At 42.2% G+C, this 15199-nt stretch overlaps 2 protein-coding genes across 3 annotated transcripts in view; one reads left to right on the top strand and one right to left on the bottom strand.

Moving 5' to 3' along the window:
• LOC147913150 (ATP-binding cassette sub-family C member 11-like) overlaps positions 1-15199 on the top strand; it is a 66762-nt gene that overhangs the window by 36618 nt on the left and 14945 nt on the right. Inside the window, 3 exon segments of the mRNA XM_087420309.1 lie at positions 8291-8517; positions 8628-8765; positions 10076-10262. Coding sequence (XP_087276435.1) covers positions 8291-8517; positions 8628-8765; positions 10076-10262 — 552 coding nt within the window.
• The window catches only part of LOC106802042 (ATP-binding cassette sub-family C member 11-like), a 237753-nt gene continuing 229815 nt past the window's right edge, over positions 7262-15199 (bottom strand). For both annotated transcript variants that reach the window (XM_087420299.1, XM_087420301.1), the window contains one exon: positions 7262-7770. In XM_087420299.1, coding sequence (XP_087276425.1) covers positions 7690-7770 — 81 coding nt within the window. In that variant the 3' untranslated portion in view covers positions 7262-7689. The remainder of the gene's footprint in view (positions 7771-15199) is intronic.

Below are 15199 nucleotides of genomic sequence, written 5' to 3'. Positions count from 1 at the left end.
GGCGGGACCAGAAAGCGAGAGAGGGTAATTCTACCCGAGGCCTGGCCTGTGGTGGTGCCAGCCAGATGGTCTCTAAAGTTTTGACTCCGCACTCCCAGATTCTAGAATTATCCAGTGCCCAGGCCTCGAAATGATAATTCGTATTTTAATGTTCGGAAACGCTCAAGAATTTTCCATTAGAAAGTACATTTTATCTTTTAAATATTTTCCTTTTTACTAGTCTTTTATGGCTTTATTGATTTTAAATTCACCTTTGTAGTTTAAATAAACACAAGAAAAGGACTATCAACTTAAAATGCAAATTAGCCTGTTACCCTACCCTCAAAATGAGTTTATTCAGAAAAAGTCAAAGAATTGCAATTTGGGATGTGCATGCTATGGTGAATGATAAGCAAATCCAGAAAACATATGAATAAAGCTGCTTTTATAGAGAAAAAGGGGGATTAGCCAGGGGCTGTTCTAAATGAATGTTCATTGGGTGAAGGTAACAATTCAGGGTGGCAAAGGTTTCTCCTTGGCTGAGCTGTGGTGTTTCTCCTTGGCTGAGCTGTGGCGTTTCTCATGGGCTGAGCTGTGGCATTTCTCATTGGCTGAGCTGTGGCATTTCTCCTTGGCTGAGCTGTGGCGTTTCTTTTTGGTTGAGCTGTGACGTTTCTCATTGGCTGACCTGCGGCATTTGTCACTGGCTGAGCTGTGGTGTTTCTCATTGGCTAAGCAGCGGCCTTTCTCATTGGTTGGGTTGTTGCTGGGTGGGGAGAGAAATCTTCCTTCAATAGTAAAGTGGTTTTTCTTCCTATTGAAGACACAAGCCTACGTCTCTTCCTGTATGATGTAATTGACTTATATGATGGGGCATGAGAGCTCCCTCTACAGGCCTTCCCGATTCCAGTTTAGTTAAGGTTTCTTTAATTAACTTCCCATTTTGATCAAGATCTTTCTCCAAAAGCATCGCTGATCAGCCATCAGGTTCTCTGCACATAGTGGTCTTGTCCCTCAGTGCCAGGAATGACCTTTCCTGGTTGTTGTGACCCATGTTGGAGGGAAGGTGCATAGTGCGTGGAAACCATACAGGCGGCATTTCAGTAAAAGGGACGTTTAGAGGGAGAACTCTCAGGCATTTCCCATATAAAGTCTATATTTCTCCAAAGTTGTAGGCATTGGAGATCATCTTGAAGTGCTGAGCCATCATCACCTTATTGGGCACATCATCCTTACAGAGGTTCAACAGGCAATAGGTACAGAGCTTCACACAAATATACAGAGTAAGATTAAGAACAATACTATAAGCCTAGTTTGCAGGATGGTTCTAAACCAGGAGCCCAGACCTGAAGATAACCAGCTGAATAAATCAAAAGACAGTGGATAGTTAGGTGCAATTTGTCATAGCCATTGTGCTTGCTGTCTAATCTTATGTAATTGGGTCTCTACTTCCCCAGAGCCATTTATCTGTGTGCACCAGGAGGTGTTCTCCACTGCACAGACACCTCCTTGCTCAGCAAGTAGATAATCAAGGGCTATACAACTATCCAAAACTACCTCGGCCAATGAGTTAAGTGACTTTTGCTGAGCTGAAACTGTTTTGGCTGCGGAGTTGGCCAACTCTTCTAGTGTCAGGGTGAGATGTCTGATCATTTGTTTGTTGGCAATCACTCTGACCCATGGGAAGAAAGCTCTCCTCATGGACGCAAACCCAGAGTCACTCACACCTCCTGGAAGTTCTCGTTTAAAGCAACTGTGGAGATTCAATGAGAGAGACCAGTGAGAGGTCTCTGTTTGGTTCTGCAGAGAGAACAGGGCAGTGAATATGGCAAGTGCACACTGTCCTTGTCTTCCCCAGCTGTGAAGGCAATGAGTTGCCCAAGCATAAAGGCCATTACCAAAACTTCTACATACGAATGTGTAACCAGGTGGTATACATAAGGTTCCCACATAAGTGGGGGTATCTATGGACTCATTCGTTGGCACAGAGGTGTTAACATTATCTAACCAAGTCTTAGACATTATGTTGTTACATACTGAGAGGTTGCCTAAATTTATGGGTCTATCACAAAATTTACAAATGGCCTGGGTTACACTGGCAGCCCCACAGAATTTTTCAGACAAATGTTCAAAAGATCTTATTTTCCCACCCCAAGTCTGGGTTAAATTAAAGCAAGGGTACAAATTTAGGTGGGCTTAGCACCCCGACTCAGTAAAAGGGGCCAGCAGAGCAATTTAGACAAACACCACCAACTGGAATCCCAGTGAAATTATTTATAGGATGAACTGAGGGGTCTTTACTGTCTTGGACAGACTGAAGTTTCTGATAGCAAATCCAGCAATCAGAGAGGTTTTCCCTTTTCTCAAAGGATTGGGAAATGTGAACGAGGGCATTGTCCACCCAGGAAAGACAGGGGGAAAATAAAATAAGAAACAACAGTGGGAAGAGGGTACACAGGCCTGGTCCTGTCATCTGAGGAAAGCTGCCTGCCTCAGATGTCGGCTGCTTCTCTTCCAAGTCACTTTGACCTGGAGGTCTCCATTGTTTGCTCAGGACCAGATGTCAGGTGGAGCCTTGTTCAGCTGTGAGATATGCACACAAGTCTCAAGTCCCTGAAGTTTGGCTGCCATTTGGGTAATGAGGAGGGTCTAGTATAGTCCCTTCCAGAGAGATTTCAAGGGCAGTAAGATTGGAAACATCGGTTTGGAGTGTCATATCCAGACATTTAAGGAAACAGAAAACTTTAGGATCCAGTCCAGCTTACAGGTGTAACCAAACCTCAAAGACAATAAATAGGACTAGAATTTAATATCTATAAAGGTACCAATATAACTTCTCTCTCCAAAATAACCCCCATTTTTAAAATAAAGGTAATCATAGTAAAACTAATCTGTTTGTATACCACTTGGCCTGGTTATTTATATAAATGCAATGAGAATGACCGTAGAAGCTCTTTTTTAAGATTGCTTTGCTGGAAGCTTGTAAGCAAGGCACTAGGTGGATTTTTTCAAGCAGTTCCTTAAAGGTGTCTGGTCATGTCTGAGTCTATGTACATCTGTCTTGAATATAACATTCTAGTCAAAGCCTTGGTAATGTAGCCACCATTTCCAATTGTGTTTTTTTACAAGGAGAACAGACCTTCACTGAAGCCCTGCAAATACATACATTGTCATGAAAAGAATACTTGAGTTCCCCAATCTGGAGGGATCAGGTAGAGAGAAAAAGAGAAATGTTTCAACCTTATTGCAAAGATACACTTTACCAAATTGCTGTTAGTTTTAGATAACTTAAAAGAGAGGAGAAAAAAGAAGTCCTTTACATTGAAAAGAAAACATTAAAGCAATCAGTCCTCCACTTGAGTTCCAGAAATTCCCACTCAGTTCAGTGTTATGATCTTAAAGTTATCAAAACCTGTATTCCAGAGTACTTGTCAAAGTCTTTTTCAGGAATGTCTTTGAAAATGAAACATATTTGTAAAAGTATCAGAGTAAAACAATAACTGTAACTAACCAAAGACTTTTTAAAAGAAAGGTAATAGGTAAATACTATTGACAAGAAAAATTGGGTATTTTTGTGACATACATTATAGATAGTAACTAGAATTACAGGTAATAACATTATTAAGACATATCATATTTTTAGGAATTTTATACAATTTCTAGAACACTTTTTAGTAACATTCATTCATACAACATAATCTAAAAAGGTTTATTATCGCTTATTCAACCATGCGTCTTATGTAATCTGACCTACCGAATAAGCCTAATTAATGTAATCTCTCTCTTTTTATAAGGAAAGGGAACAAATCTTTGGAGATGTTCCACACGCCCTCTGGAAAATCCCAAAGATCAAAAAGATGCGATTTAGAATTTGAATATTTTGGGCTTGTCAAAAATATCAAAAGGTTTGGACACCACCAAATAGGATCACAGATCATTACAAAATAATACTTAAGTATCTATTTGACCAGTCACAATAGCAGGTTTCAAAAGCAAATACAAAAGCTTATATAGTTGTAAGCAAAACTTAACTCCTTCAATACTAAGAAGATTCAGTTCTCTTCAGCAATTAAAGACCTGTTAGAAACAACACAGGAAATTATTTTAACAAAACATTAGCTTCTCCTTAGGACAAAATAATTTTCTTTTCTCTCAACATAATGCATTTTCATTCTGTATACTTTCCTTTACCGAAACACACATCCTACTTTTCTTGCATACATATTTCTAGTAGCTTTAGTTATATATACTAGAATTCTTAAACTTAGAATCCCCAACTCCTTGTAAAAACTAAGAAGTAAGCAAATGTGGACTGTATGAGCATTTTGTGGCTTGGTGCACTTAAAATACCTTTTATAAATTTCTAGAAACATGTGCCTTTTTTTTCCATAGAAAATTTCTCAGCATGGCATAAAACATGTTCACTAATAGACTCAAACATCTTTAATTTCTCTGCCATTGGAGGTCAAAAGTACATAACCTATGTTCAGTAATTAATTTTTTAGTATTTTATCTCATTTGGAAAATGATTTAGGTATTCATTCCATTATTTAGTTTAACTTAGTATACACTTTGATTTTATTTAAACTTATTTTAATTACTTGCTTTTAACAATCATGCTTGGATTAGACATTCAATAACCAACCATCATCTTAAGTTACTTCCTTTTTGACAAATTTTGTGATAGAGACAGCATGAGCCTACATGACTAGTGAGCCCAGGCAGAGAGAAAAGTTGCACATTTGCATTACACCCAATACTAACAACTCTGAAGACTTGCCTGTTTTTTTTTTTTTTATTTACACCAACAACCTTAAGCTAGCTTTTATTTACTACATATTTATTCTAGATCACATAAACTTGAAAAGCATTTGAGTTAGTTTCTATTATATTTCTGAGATTTAGGAATACTTTATTTTTATGTGCTTAGTTTCAAGTCAATTAAACAGAGCTCTTTATAAATCAATTCTAGCAATACCATCCAGAGGTAGAAAAATATCACATCTCTATAACATACATACACAGACATCAAGACAGACATGAACAGAGATCACATAGCTTTCACTTTAAAGCTTTTAGCCATGTCTCAGGTACAAAACTCAAAAGACTAGTTGGACCCAAATTTTATTTCTGGCAGATGGACTAAGGTAAGGTTACTTGTTGAGATGACCAAAGTCTTTTACTAAAGAATTTTATTTGCATGCCGTAAAGATCCTTTTAGAGTCATTTTGTCTATTATCAAAAGTCTAAGGTAATTGCTATGTAAAGTTTTCTTTCCAGTTGATTTGCTCCAGTTCACTTTGAAGTAGCAATTCGGGCTTTAGCATTTGAATCCTCAGAGTCTCTGAATTTAAAAGGGGCAGGTTCCCACAGAGGGGAGGAGAGGAAGATGGCATCAGGGGTGGAGCCTGGGCTCAAGATCGCTGCCAGAGTGAGTTCTGAGCCACAGGAATCTAGGAAGACAAACAAGATGGCGCCTGAGGCAAAGAAGAAGGGAGAACAAGAACGTGAGGCTTCAGAAGCCATTTTGCTCTTTCTCTGTTTTTTAACTGTTTTGGCTAATTCAGACAAGGTATCATGTAGTGAGGTGATTTTAGAGCTTTGTGCATATCCAGAAGCCTCCAGGTACCAATGAAAATAGACATACCATTTGTTTTGTTTAATTTTAGAGCTGTGGTCTTCCAGTTTGGTTTTAAGAAACGCTAGTGAGGGAAGGTCTAAAGTTCTCCATGATGCCCATTGCAGTTTTGGACTGCTTTTGGTCTGTTTGGCCCACTTGGTTAAAAACGTGCATGTAGCAGGCCCAAAGTTCTTAAACATAAACTCAGCCAGGGTTCCTGAGGAGGGTTTCCCTCAGGACATTTAAATGTCTGGGATCCCATTTCTGAAATTTCCTCTGAAAACCCAAGAAAGTTGCTAGAATCATAGCCCTGATCTCCGAAGGAATCTAAAAACAAAAGAAAGTTACTGGATTCCCAGCTATGATTCCAAAAGGAATCTGAAAACCAAAGAAAAACTCCTAGATTTTCAGCAAGGCTGAGCCCCTAAAGGAACTGTGCTACCTTCAGAAAATACCTGAGTACTCACCAAGGATGATGCCTTGAACCCAAGGATAGCACCTTAACCTGGGAGGACACAGTCCCTCCCCTGAGAGGACAAAGCCTCTCCCAATCTCGAATAAAGGCGGAGAGTTACACGCAAGGAAAGTGGAGCTCAGAATGTGAGAGTTGCCAAACTGACAGCAGGCAGCAACTCACGAAAGTGATGAGGACAAGGGCTCGGTGTGGGTAGCTCGCTCAGTTCCGGGTTGCTGTCTCTTGGGGTTGCCTCTTTGGATCCTATTTCTGACACCATAGATGTCAACTTACAATGTAAATTTGCCTGTTATTTTACCCTCAAAATGAGTTGATTCAGGAATAGCCAAAAGAATTGCAATTCGGGATGGGTATGCCATGGCAAACCACGGGCAAATCCAGAAAACAAAGGCGGGAGCTGCTCTTATACAGAAAAAGGGCGAGTAGAGAAGAGCTGCTCCAAATGCAAGTCCACTGGGGGAAGGGACAGTCCAGGGTGCAATGGCTTCTCAGTGGCTAAGCTGTGGCATTTCCCATTGGCTGGCTGTGGGCAGGTGGGGAGGGAAATCTCCCTTCAGTAGGAAAGTAGTGTTACCTCCTCTCAGAGATGCAAATGTACCTCTTTTCCGGTGTGGTCTATGTATGACACGGTGCGAGAGCTCCCCCTACAGGGCTTCCTGACTACAATTTAGATAAGGTTTCTTTTATTAATATCCACGGGACAAATCTCTGAGAAAACTGGCTCAGCTGGGAAAACAACAAACTGCAAAAACAACAACACACACAGATGATTTTGACACTTAGGAGGCGACCAGTAACCCTTTCCATGTGTCCAGCATCGGCCCTAATCCTGAGTGACAAGGGCCTCTCACAAGGGGGCCTTATCACCCCACAGCTGAACTGAGTTCCACTCCTGTGCCCTCTCCCTGCACCCGCCCACGTGAGTGCTCAGAGTCCTGGAGGGGCACTGCTTTGCTCTCTGGTTTCTCGAAGTGACTGTCACAATTCTTATTGCTTTTGCTCATGTATTAACAAAAGTTCTGGAGAATAAACTACAGATAATTTAGAGGCGGAAAAGCAAGGAATCTCCTATTCTGCCCCTCTGCCCATCACTAAGCCTCCTCCTCCCTGACTCACATAATTACTGTTTATTCTCTGTCAGCTGTGCTACACCCACCGCCCCCCCCCCCCCCCCGCCCGCTCCTCCTCTCATTCCTCCCTTTAGTTTTGGGCCTAATAGATACTATTAACTTCTACTCATGTCTTTTTCTTGCTCTCGGCTTGAGGAACACACAGGGAGAAGGGAGTGGTCCATTGCTCAGCAGGGCAGGGTCATGAGCCTGTAAGAAATGCCGACTATAAAGAGCTTGGCTGTGCCAGGGGCTGGGGAAGCCATGGGAGGCCTGGGCCAGTCAAGGTTTTGTCATTAACTACTGGGGTGACCTTGAGCAAACCACTAAACTGCCCCACCTTCTCTGGGCCTGTTTCCTCATCTGTAAAATGAGGACGCAAAGTCGATGCTTTGGTAGAGCCCTTCCAGTCTGCAATGCCCTGTGAGCTCCAGAGGGCCTCCTGCCCACTGCTTTTAGAGATCAAGTCAGGATGCCACCCTCGAGAAGGGCAGTCAGGGTTAAATTCACCCCAGTCGCCCAGTCGTATCAATCTCAGTGGAACTGCTGCTGTTGATTTTGGTGATTCTGAGTGAAATCGGTCCCATCTGTAGAAAATAATAAGAGCTGGTATTAATGGGATGCTTGCCAGGGGCAGGTACCGTTGTGAGCACTTTTGTTGTGTTACTTCTTCCTCCCCTCCCTTCCTTCCTTCCCTCTGTTTCTTAAATAATAGCTAGAGATATAATTCACCTGAACACAAAATTCACCCTTTTAAACTGTACAACTCAAAGGTTTTTAGCATATTTGCAGAGTTGTACAATCCTCACCACAACTCTGTGAAGCATCGTTATCATCCTCACTTTACAAATGAGGACACTGAGACTCAGAGGGGTTAAGTAACTTGTCCAAGGTCACACAGTGGGAGGTGCAGGATTCAGGCAGCATTGCAATCCAGGCACATTGACTCTGGAGCCCATGCCTTTAACCATTGCTCTACCCTGCCTCCCCTGGACACCCCTTATCTGCATCCTGCACCTCTTCAGAGCCTAAGGGTAACTGACATCTTCTAGTCCCAAGCACGGCCTGCAGCTACTCTCATGATCTGGGCTGTTTTTTTCCCCGCAGGTTTCCTGCTGTCCCATGAGTTTCTTTGACACGACCCCAAGAGGGCGACTCCTGAACTGCTTTGTGGGGGACTTGGATGAGCTGGACCAATTCTTGCCCATTGTTGCTGAACAGTTCCTGCTGGTGTTTTTAGCTGTGATCTCCACCCTGGTGGTTGTCAGTGTGCTGTCTCCATACGTCCTGCTGATAGGAGCCGGATTAGCCATTGTTTGCTTCATTTATTACCTGTGAGTGGGTTCTTTTCGCTTGTGAATGGAGGGAGAGGCTGGGATCAACTTAGAACTGGGTGGTCCCTGTGGTGGATGGCCCAGGTCACTCACTCTCATTCTCGATGCAGGATGTTCAAGAGGGCCATCAATGTGTTCAAGAGACTGGAGAACTATAGCCGCTCCCCTTTATTCTCCCACATCCTCACCTCTCTGCATGGCCTGAGCTCCATCCATGTCTATGGGAAAACTGAAGACTTCATCAAGGAGTGAGTGCTTCTGCTGCCATGTGAGGATGATGGGGACGGTGGGGAGGGGAAGCAGGAAGGTAGGGAAGAGAGCACCTGGGAATAGAGTCATCTTCAGAAGAATCAGAGAGAACACTGCTTTATTCTGTTCATCTCTCTGAGCCTCCAGAACCTCATTTGTAAGATGATGCTTATAAGAATAAACAATGTAAGTGATGTGGAAAATGTCTGTATACCTTAAAGACCTGTGGATACTGTGGATACTGCATACATGTATGCATTATATTAATACATGTATTAATATAATGAATAGTAAGAAGTACTATCATGTCAGGACTTCTTGCGGTGTTTTTTCTTTCACTTGCAAACAGGTATCTAATGTTAATAAAATGATAGGAGCAATATCTTTCTAAATAACAGAATTCCCTTCACTATTCATACATTTGCCTTCTAAATGTTTTTTGAAACAAGAAATATCCTATCATTGTTGCTGAGGCTTAATTGTGTCATATGAACTGATCTGCCTGTAAAGGTAAATCCAGCATCGTCTGCACTGAACTACAGGAAGCTCACAACTGGTGGGAGACAGGAGACACAGACACTCATTTCTGTAATGATTCAGGGTTGAAGGTGATAGACAGTAGAGGACAGCAGCAGATAAAATGCCATATGAATTCAGAGGGGAAAGAGGTGCCCTGCAGCCCAGGGGATCAGGGAAGGCTTTGGGGAGGGGGAGGCATCTGAGCTGACCTTGAAGCCTGGTAAGATTTGGGCATGCGAGGTGGTGTGTGCTCAGTTAACTGGAATGTTGGAGGAATCTGGCACCAGCTCTCCCAGTGGCCTGCGGGAGCACCCGAGGGCTGCGGACACCAGGACTGAGGGATCCTGGAGTGATGCCTGCATTCCGTCAACACTGAGAGCCTACCAGGTGCTCACTGCCCACTGGGATACAGCAGTGAACAGGACAGACAGCCCCGCGCTGAGGTGGATGGGTACTCGGAAGGGGTCACTCCCCTTCTCTCACCCCCAAGTCCTGACATTGGTTCACTCTTACTGGCCCAGTTAGGGTAACTTAGCCATTCTGAACCCATCGTCAAGGCCAGGGGAAGACATGAGCTGACAGGCCTAAGTCAGTCAGAGCCTCCTGCTGGATCTGGGCTGGGTCAACTCCATGGCTGAGAAAGGGGTAGAGAGGAATCCCCCAGGGAGAAGTCGGCTTCTGTTGGCGGGGGGTGGGGAGCCAGATGCTGGAGGAAGCAACCAGTGTCCACCCTCCGGAAACCCTGGGTTGGACAAACACAAGTGGAGTTCAGGCTGTCCTTTCTTCTCAGGTTTAAAAGGCTGACTGATGTGCAGAATAACTACCTGCTGATGTTTCTGTCTTCCACGCCATGGGTGGCCTTGAGGCTGGAGCTCATGACCAACCTGATGACCCTGGCCGTGGCCTTGTTCGTGGCCTTTGGCATTTCCTCTGCCCCCTATTCCTATAAAGCCATGGCTATCAGCCTCGTCCTGCAGGTGAGACAGAGACTCTTGGACAGTGGAGGCTTGGCCTGTGTCCTGTGGGCGGACTCAGGGGGTCCATGGGATTTTGATTACTCCTTGGATTTGGCCATTTGTGATGTTAACGAGCGATGCGCTTGGCCTCCTGAGTCTGCTGCTTTGCTGTTTTCTTGTCACCTCTGAACTGAATTCTGTCTTTAAAGGTATGGAATGGAATCATAGAATATTGTGGTCGAAGGGGAGCCTACAGGCAACAGAGTCCCACCCTCTTATTGTGCAGATGGGGAAACTGAGGCCCAGAGAGGTGAAGGAGTTGTCCGAGCAGACCGAGTGTTAGAAGCAGAGCCAGAGCAAGAACACTGACCTCTTGGGTATCTGGGTGTCTTTTCACTTCACTGTTCATTCCTAATTCAGATGTCCAACTTTCCTGAGTTATCTGGAGAGGCTGTTCAAAAGCTGGGTGTCCCAGTCCCTCCCCTGGAGCAGGGCTGCTCAGACTCTGAAGTGCGTAAGACTTGGAACAGAACGGGTGGTTTGGGCCGTGCAAGTTCACACCAGGCTCTGCCTATTATTCACCGTGAGTTTGGGGCAGTCTGTTACCCTCCTTGTGGCTGGGATTCCTCTTCTGTAAAAGGGAGATGATGAAGGTTCTGAAACCATGGACTTGTGAGGAGTGTGTGTAAATGTGAGGGTTAATGCACAGTACACACCTGGAATAGTGCTTGACCCAGAATAAACGCTGGACCAATGTTAGCTATTGTTCCTGGCTTACAGGAAGGACACTGGAGCTTCGGAGTGAAGTAACCACCCGTGTTCCCACAGCTGGTAAGAGACAGGTTTGTCCATAGTGGACGCACTCACTCTCTCTCTCCGTCCCTCTCTCTGACACACACACCCCCATGAGCACACACACCCACATCACCAGCACATGCACACATGCACAGAGCAGAGTTGCTCTCAAGCCTCCCAGAACTCTGAGAGGCGCCAAACTAGTGTCCTGGGGGACTTGGAGTCACTCAGGCTAGAAACTCCCATGACTACTGCAGGACGGGTGCCAGGTGGGAAAGTTCAGGTCAAGGCTGTCCTGTGCTGGCACAGGGGAGGGTGGGCAGAGGTTCATCTCTCCAGGGTGCACTGTGTGCTTCTGCTCAAAGGTCTCCCCAGCTTGTTGCACCCCAAGAAACTCAGGAGGAACTCCGCCTGGAGGCCTGGCTTTGCTTCAACATGGCCCTGGGTTCATTCTCTCTTCTCAATGTCTGCTGCTCTGTTCGCCTCTCTACCCTGGGTAACAACCTCCCAGCCTCCCCATCTGCCCCACAAGCCCCAATCCCCTTCCGATCCACCTTCTACACTCTCACCAGAGTGAATTTTGCTTTTTTCAAAAAAACTTATTTTTTGAGGTCATATTAGTTTATAACATTGTGTAAATTTCAGGTGTACACTATTATGTTTCAGCTTCTGTATAGACTGTGTCACATTCACCACCAATAGTATACTTTTCATCAGTCACCATACATACATGCCCCTTTATCCTTTTTGACCTCCCCCCACCCTTTTCCTGTCTGGTAACTACCAATCTGTTCTCCTTATCCATGTCTTTCTTTGTTTATATCCCACATATAAGTGAAATCATGTGGTATTTGTCTTTCTCTGTCTGGCTTATTTCGCTTAGCATAATACCCTCCAGGTCCATCCATGTTGTTGCAAATGGCACAATTTCGTCTTTTTTGAGGACTGAGTAGTATTCCATTGTATATATATACCACATCTTCTTTATTCAGTCGATGGGCACGTAGGTTGCTTCCATGTCTTGGCTGATGTGAATAATACTCTGATGAACATACGGATGCATATATCTTTTTGAATTATTGATTTCATGTTCTTTGGATAAATACTCACTAGTGGAATAGCTGGATCATATGGTAGTTCTATTTTTAACTTTTTGAGAAATCTCCATACTGTTTCCCATAGTGGCTGCACCAGTTTGCATTCCCACCAGCAGTGTATGAGGGTTCCCTTTTCTCCACACCTTCTCCAACACTTGTTATTTCTTGTTTTTTTTAACGATAGCCATTCTGATGGGTGTGAGGTGATATCTCACTGTAGTTGTAGTTTGAATTTCCCTAATAATTAGTGACATTGAACGTCTTTCATGTGCCTGTTGGCCATCTGTATAGCTTCCTTGAAAAAATGTCTTTTTATGTCCCCTGCTCAGTTTTGATCAGGCTGTTCATTTTTTGTTGTTGAGTTATATGAGTTCTTTATATATTTTGGATATTAACCCCTTATTGGATATAAGATTTGCAAACATGTTTTCCCAGTTGGTGGGCTATCTTTTCGTTTGTTGATGGTTTCCTTTGCCCTGCAGAAGCTTGTTCGTTTGATGTAGTTCCATTTGTTTATTTTTCCTCTTGTTCTCCCTGCCTGAGGGGACATGATGTTCAAAAAGATACTGCCAAGACGGATGTCAAAGAGCATACTGCCTATGTTGTCTTCTATTGGTTTTACAGTTTCAGGTCTTACATTCAAGTCTTTAATCCATTTTGAGTTGATGTTTGTGTATGGCGTAAAATAATGGTCTACCTTCCTTCTTTTGCATGTGGCTGTCCAGTTTTCCCAACACCATTTATTGAAGAGACTTTCCTTTCTCTATTGTATGTTCTTGGTTCTTTTGTCAAAAACTACCTCTCCACAGACGTGTGGTTTTATTTCTGGGCTCTCAATTCTGTTTCATTGATCTGTGTGTCTTTTTTTCTGCCAGTTCCATGCTGTTTTGATTATTATAGCTTTGTAGCATATTTTGAATTCAGGGAGTGTGATGCCTCCAGCTCTGTTCTTTTTTCTCAGGATTGGTTTGGCTATTCAGGGTCTTTTGTTGTTCCACATAAATTTTAGGATGCTTTGTTCTATTTCTGTGAAGACTGTCATGGCAATAATGATAGGGATTACATTGAAACTGTAGATTGCTTTAGGTAATATGGAAATTTTAACTATGTGTATTGTTCCAGTCTGTGAGCATGGAATATCTTTCCATTTCTCTATGTCTTCTTCCCCTAGTTTCAATAATGTCTTATCTTTTTCAGTATATAGGTCTTTCACCTCCTTGGTTAAATTTATTCCTAGATATTTTATTCCTTTTGTTGCAATGGTAAACAAGATTGCATTCCTGATTTATCTTCCTGCTAGTTTGTTGTTAATGTATAGAAATGCAACTGATCCTTGAATATTGATATTGTACCCTGTAACTTTACTGTATTCATTGATTATTTCTAATAGTTTTTTTTTTTTTTTGGTGGATTATTTAGGTTTTTTTGGTGGATTCTTTAGGGCTTTTTATATGTAGAATCATGTCATCCACAAATAGTGATAGTTTTTCCTCTTCCTTTCCAATTTGGATCCCATTTATTTCCTTTTCTTGCCTTATTGCTCTGGCTAAAACTTCTGGTACTATGTTGCATAAGAGTGGTGAGAGTGGACATGCTTGTCCTGTTCCTCTTCTCAGAGGAATAGCTTTCAGTTTTTCACTGTTGAGTATCACGTTGGCTGTGGGTTTGTTGTATATGGCCTTCATTGTGTTGAGGTTCTTTCCTTCTATACCCATTTTATTGAGAGTTTTTCTCATAAATGGATGTTGGATCTTGTCAAATGCTTTCCCTGCATCTATTGAGATGATCACATGATTTTCCTTCTTCATTTTCTTCTTCTGGTGTATCACATTGATTGATATGCTGATATTGAACGGTCCCTGCATCCCGGAATAAATCTCACTTGATCGTGGTGTATGATCCTTTGAATGTATTGTTGCTTTCAGTTTGCTAATATTTTGTTGTGGATGTTTGCATCTACGTTCATCAGTGCTATTGGCCTGTGATTTTCCTTTTTTGTGTTGTTCTTGTCTGGTTTTGGTATCAGGGTAATGTTGGCCTCATGAAATGAGTTAGGAAGCATCTTGTCCTCTTCAAATTTTTGGAGGAGTTTGAGAAGGATAGGTATTAAATCTTCTTTGGATGTCTGATAGAATTCACCAAAGAAGCTGTCTGGTCCTAGACTTTTGTTTTTCTGGAGTTTTTTGATTGCTGTTTCAATGTCTTTAATTGTGGTTGGTCTATTCAGATTCTCTATTTCTTCTTGATTCAGTTTTGGGAGGTTGTATGAATCTAAGAATTATCTGTTTCTTCTAGGTCATCCAGTTTGTTGACATATAGCTTTTTATAGTATTTTCTTATACTCCTTCGTATTTCAATGGTATCCATTATAGTTTCTCCTCTTTCATTTCCGATTCTATTTATTTGAGCCTTCTCTGTCTTTTTCCTAATGAGTCTAGCTAAGGGTTTGTCAATTTTGTTTATCTTTTCAATGAACCAGCTCTTAGTTTCATTGATCCTTTCTCTTATCTTTTTAGTCTCTACTTCATTTATTTCTACTCTGATTTTTATTATTCCTTCCTTCTACTGACTTTGGGCTTTGTTTTTCTTTTTCTAGTTCCTTTAGATATAGCATTAGATTGTTTGTTTGGGATTTTTCTTGTTTTCTGAGGTGGGCCTGTATTGCTATAAACTTCCCTCTTAGTACCGCTTTGCTACATCTCATAGGTTTTGGTATGTTGTGTTTTCATTTTCATTTGTCTCCAGGCATTTTTTGATTTCTTCATTGATCCCATAGTTGTTCAGTGGTATGTTGTTTAGTCTCCACGTATTTCTGACTTTTCCAGCTTTCTTCTTGTAGTGGATTTCCAGTTTTATACTGTTGTGGTCAGAAAAGAAGCTTGATAGTGATATGATTTGTTTATCTTCTTAAATTTATTGAGGCTTCCTTTGTTTGCCAACATCAGGTCTATCTTTGAGAATGTTCCATGTGCACTTGAGAAAAATGTGTATTCTGCTACTTTTGGATGGAATGTTCTACATATATCTATTAAGTCTATCTGGACTACTGTTTCATTTGAGGCTGTT

Source organism: Ceratotherium simum, chromosome 30 (assembly GCF_057802395.1).
Source record: "Ceratotherium simum simum isolate JZ-2026a chromosome 30, ASM5780239v1, whole genome shotgun sequence".
NCBI classification, from domain to species: domain Eukaryota; kingdom Metazoa; phylum Chordata; class Mammalia; order Perissodactyla; family Rhinocerotidae; genus Ceratotherium; species Ceratotherium simum.
The sequence above is the reverse complement of the archived record's forward strand: the minus strand, read 5'-3'. Positions and strand labels throughout refer to the sequence as shown.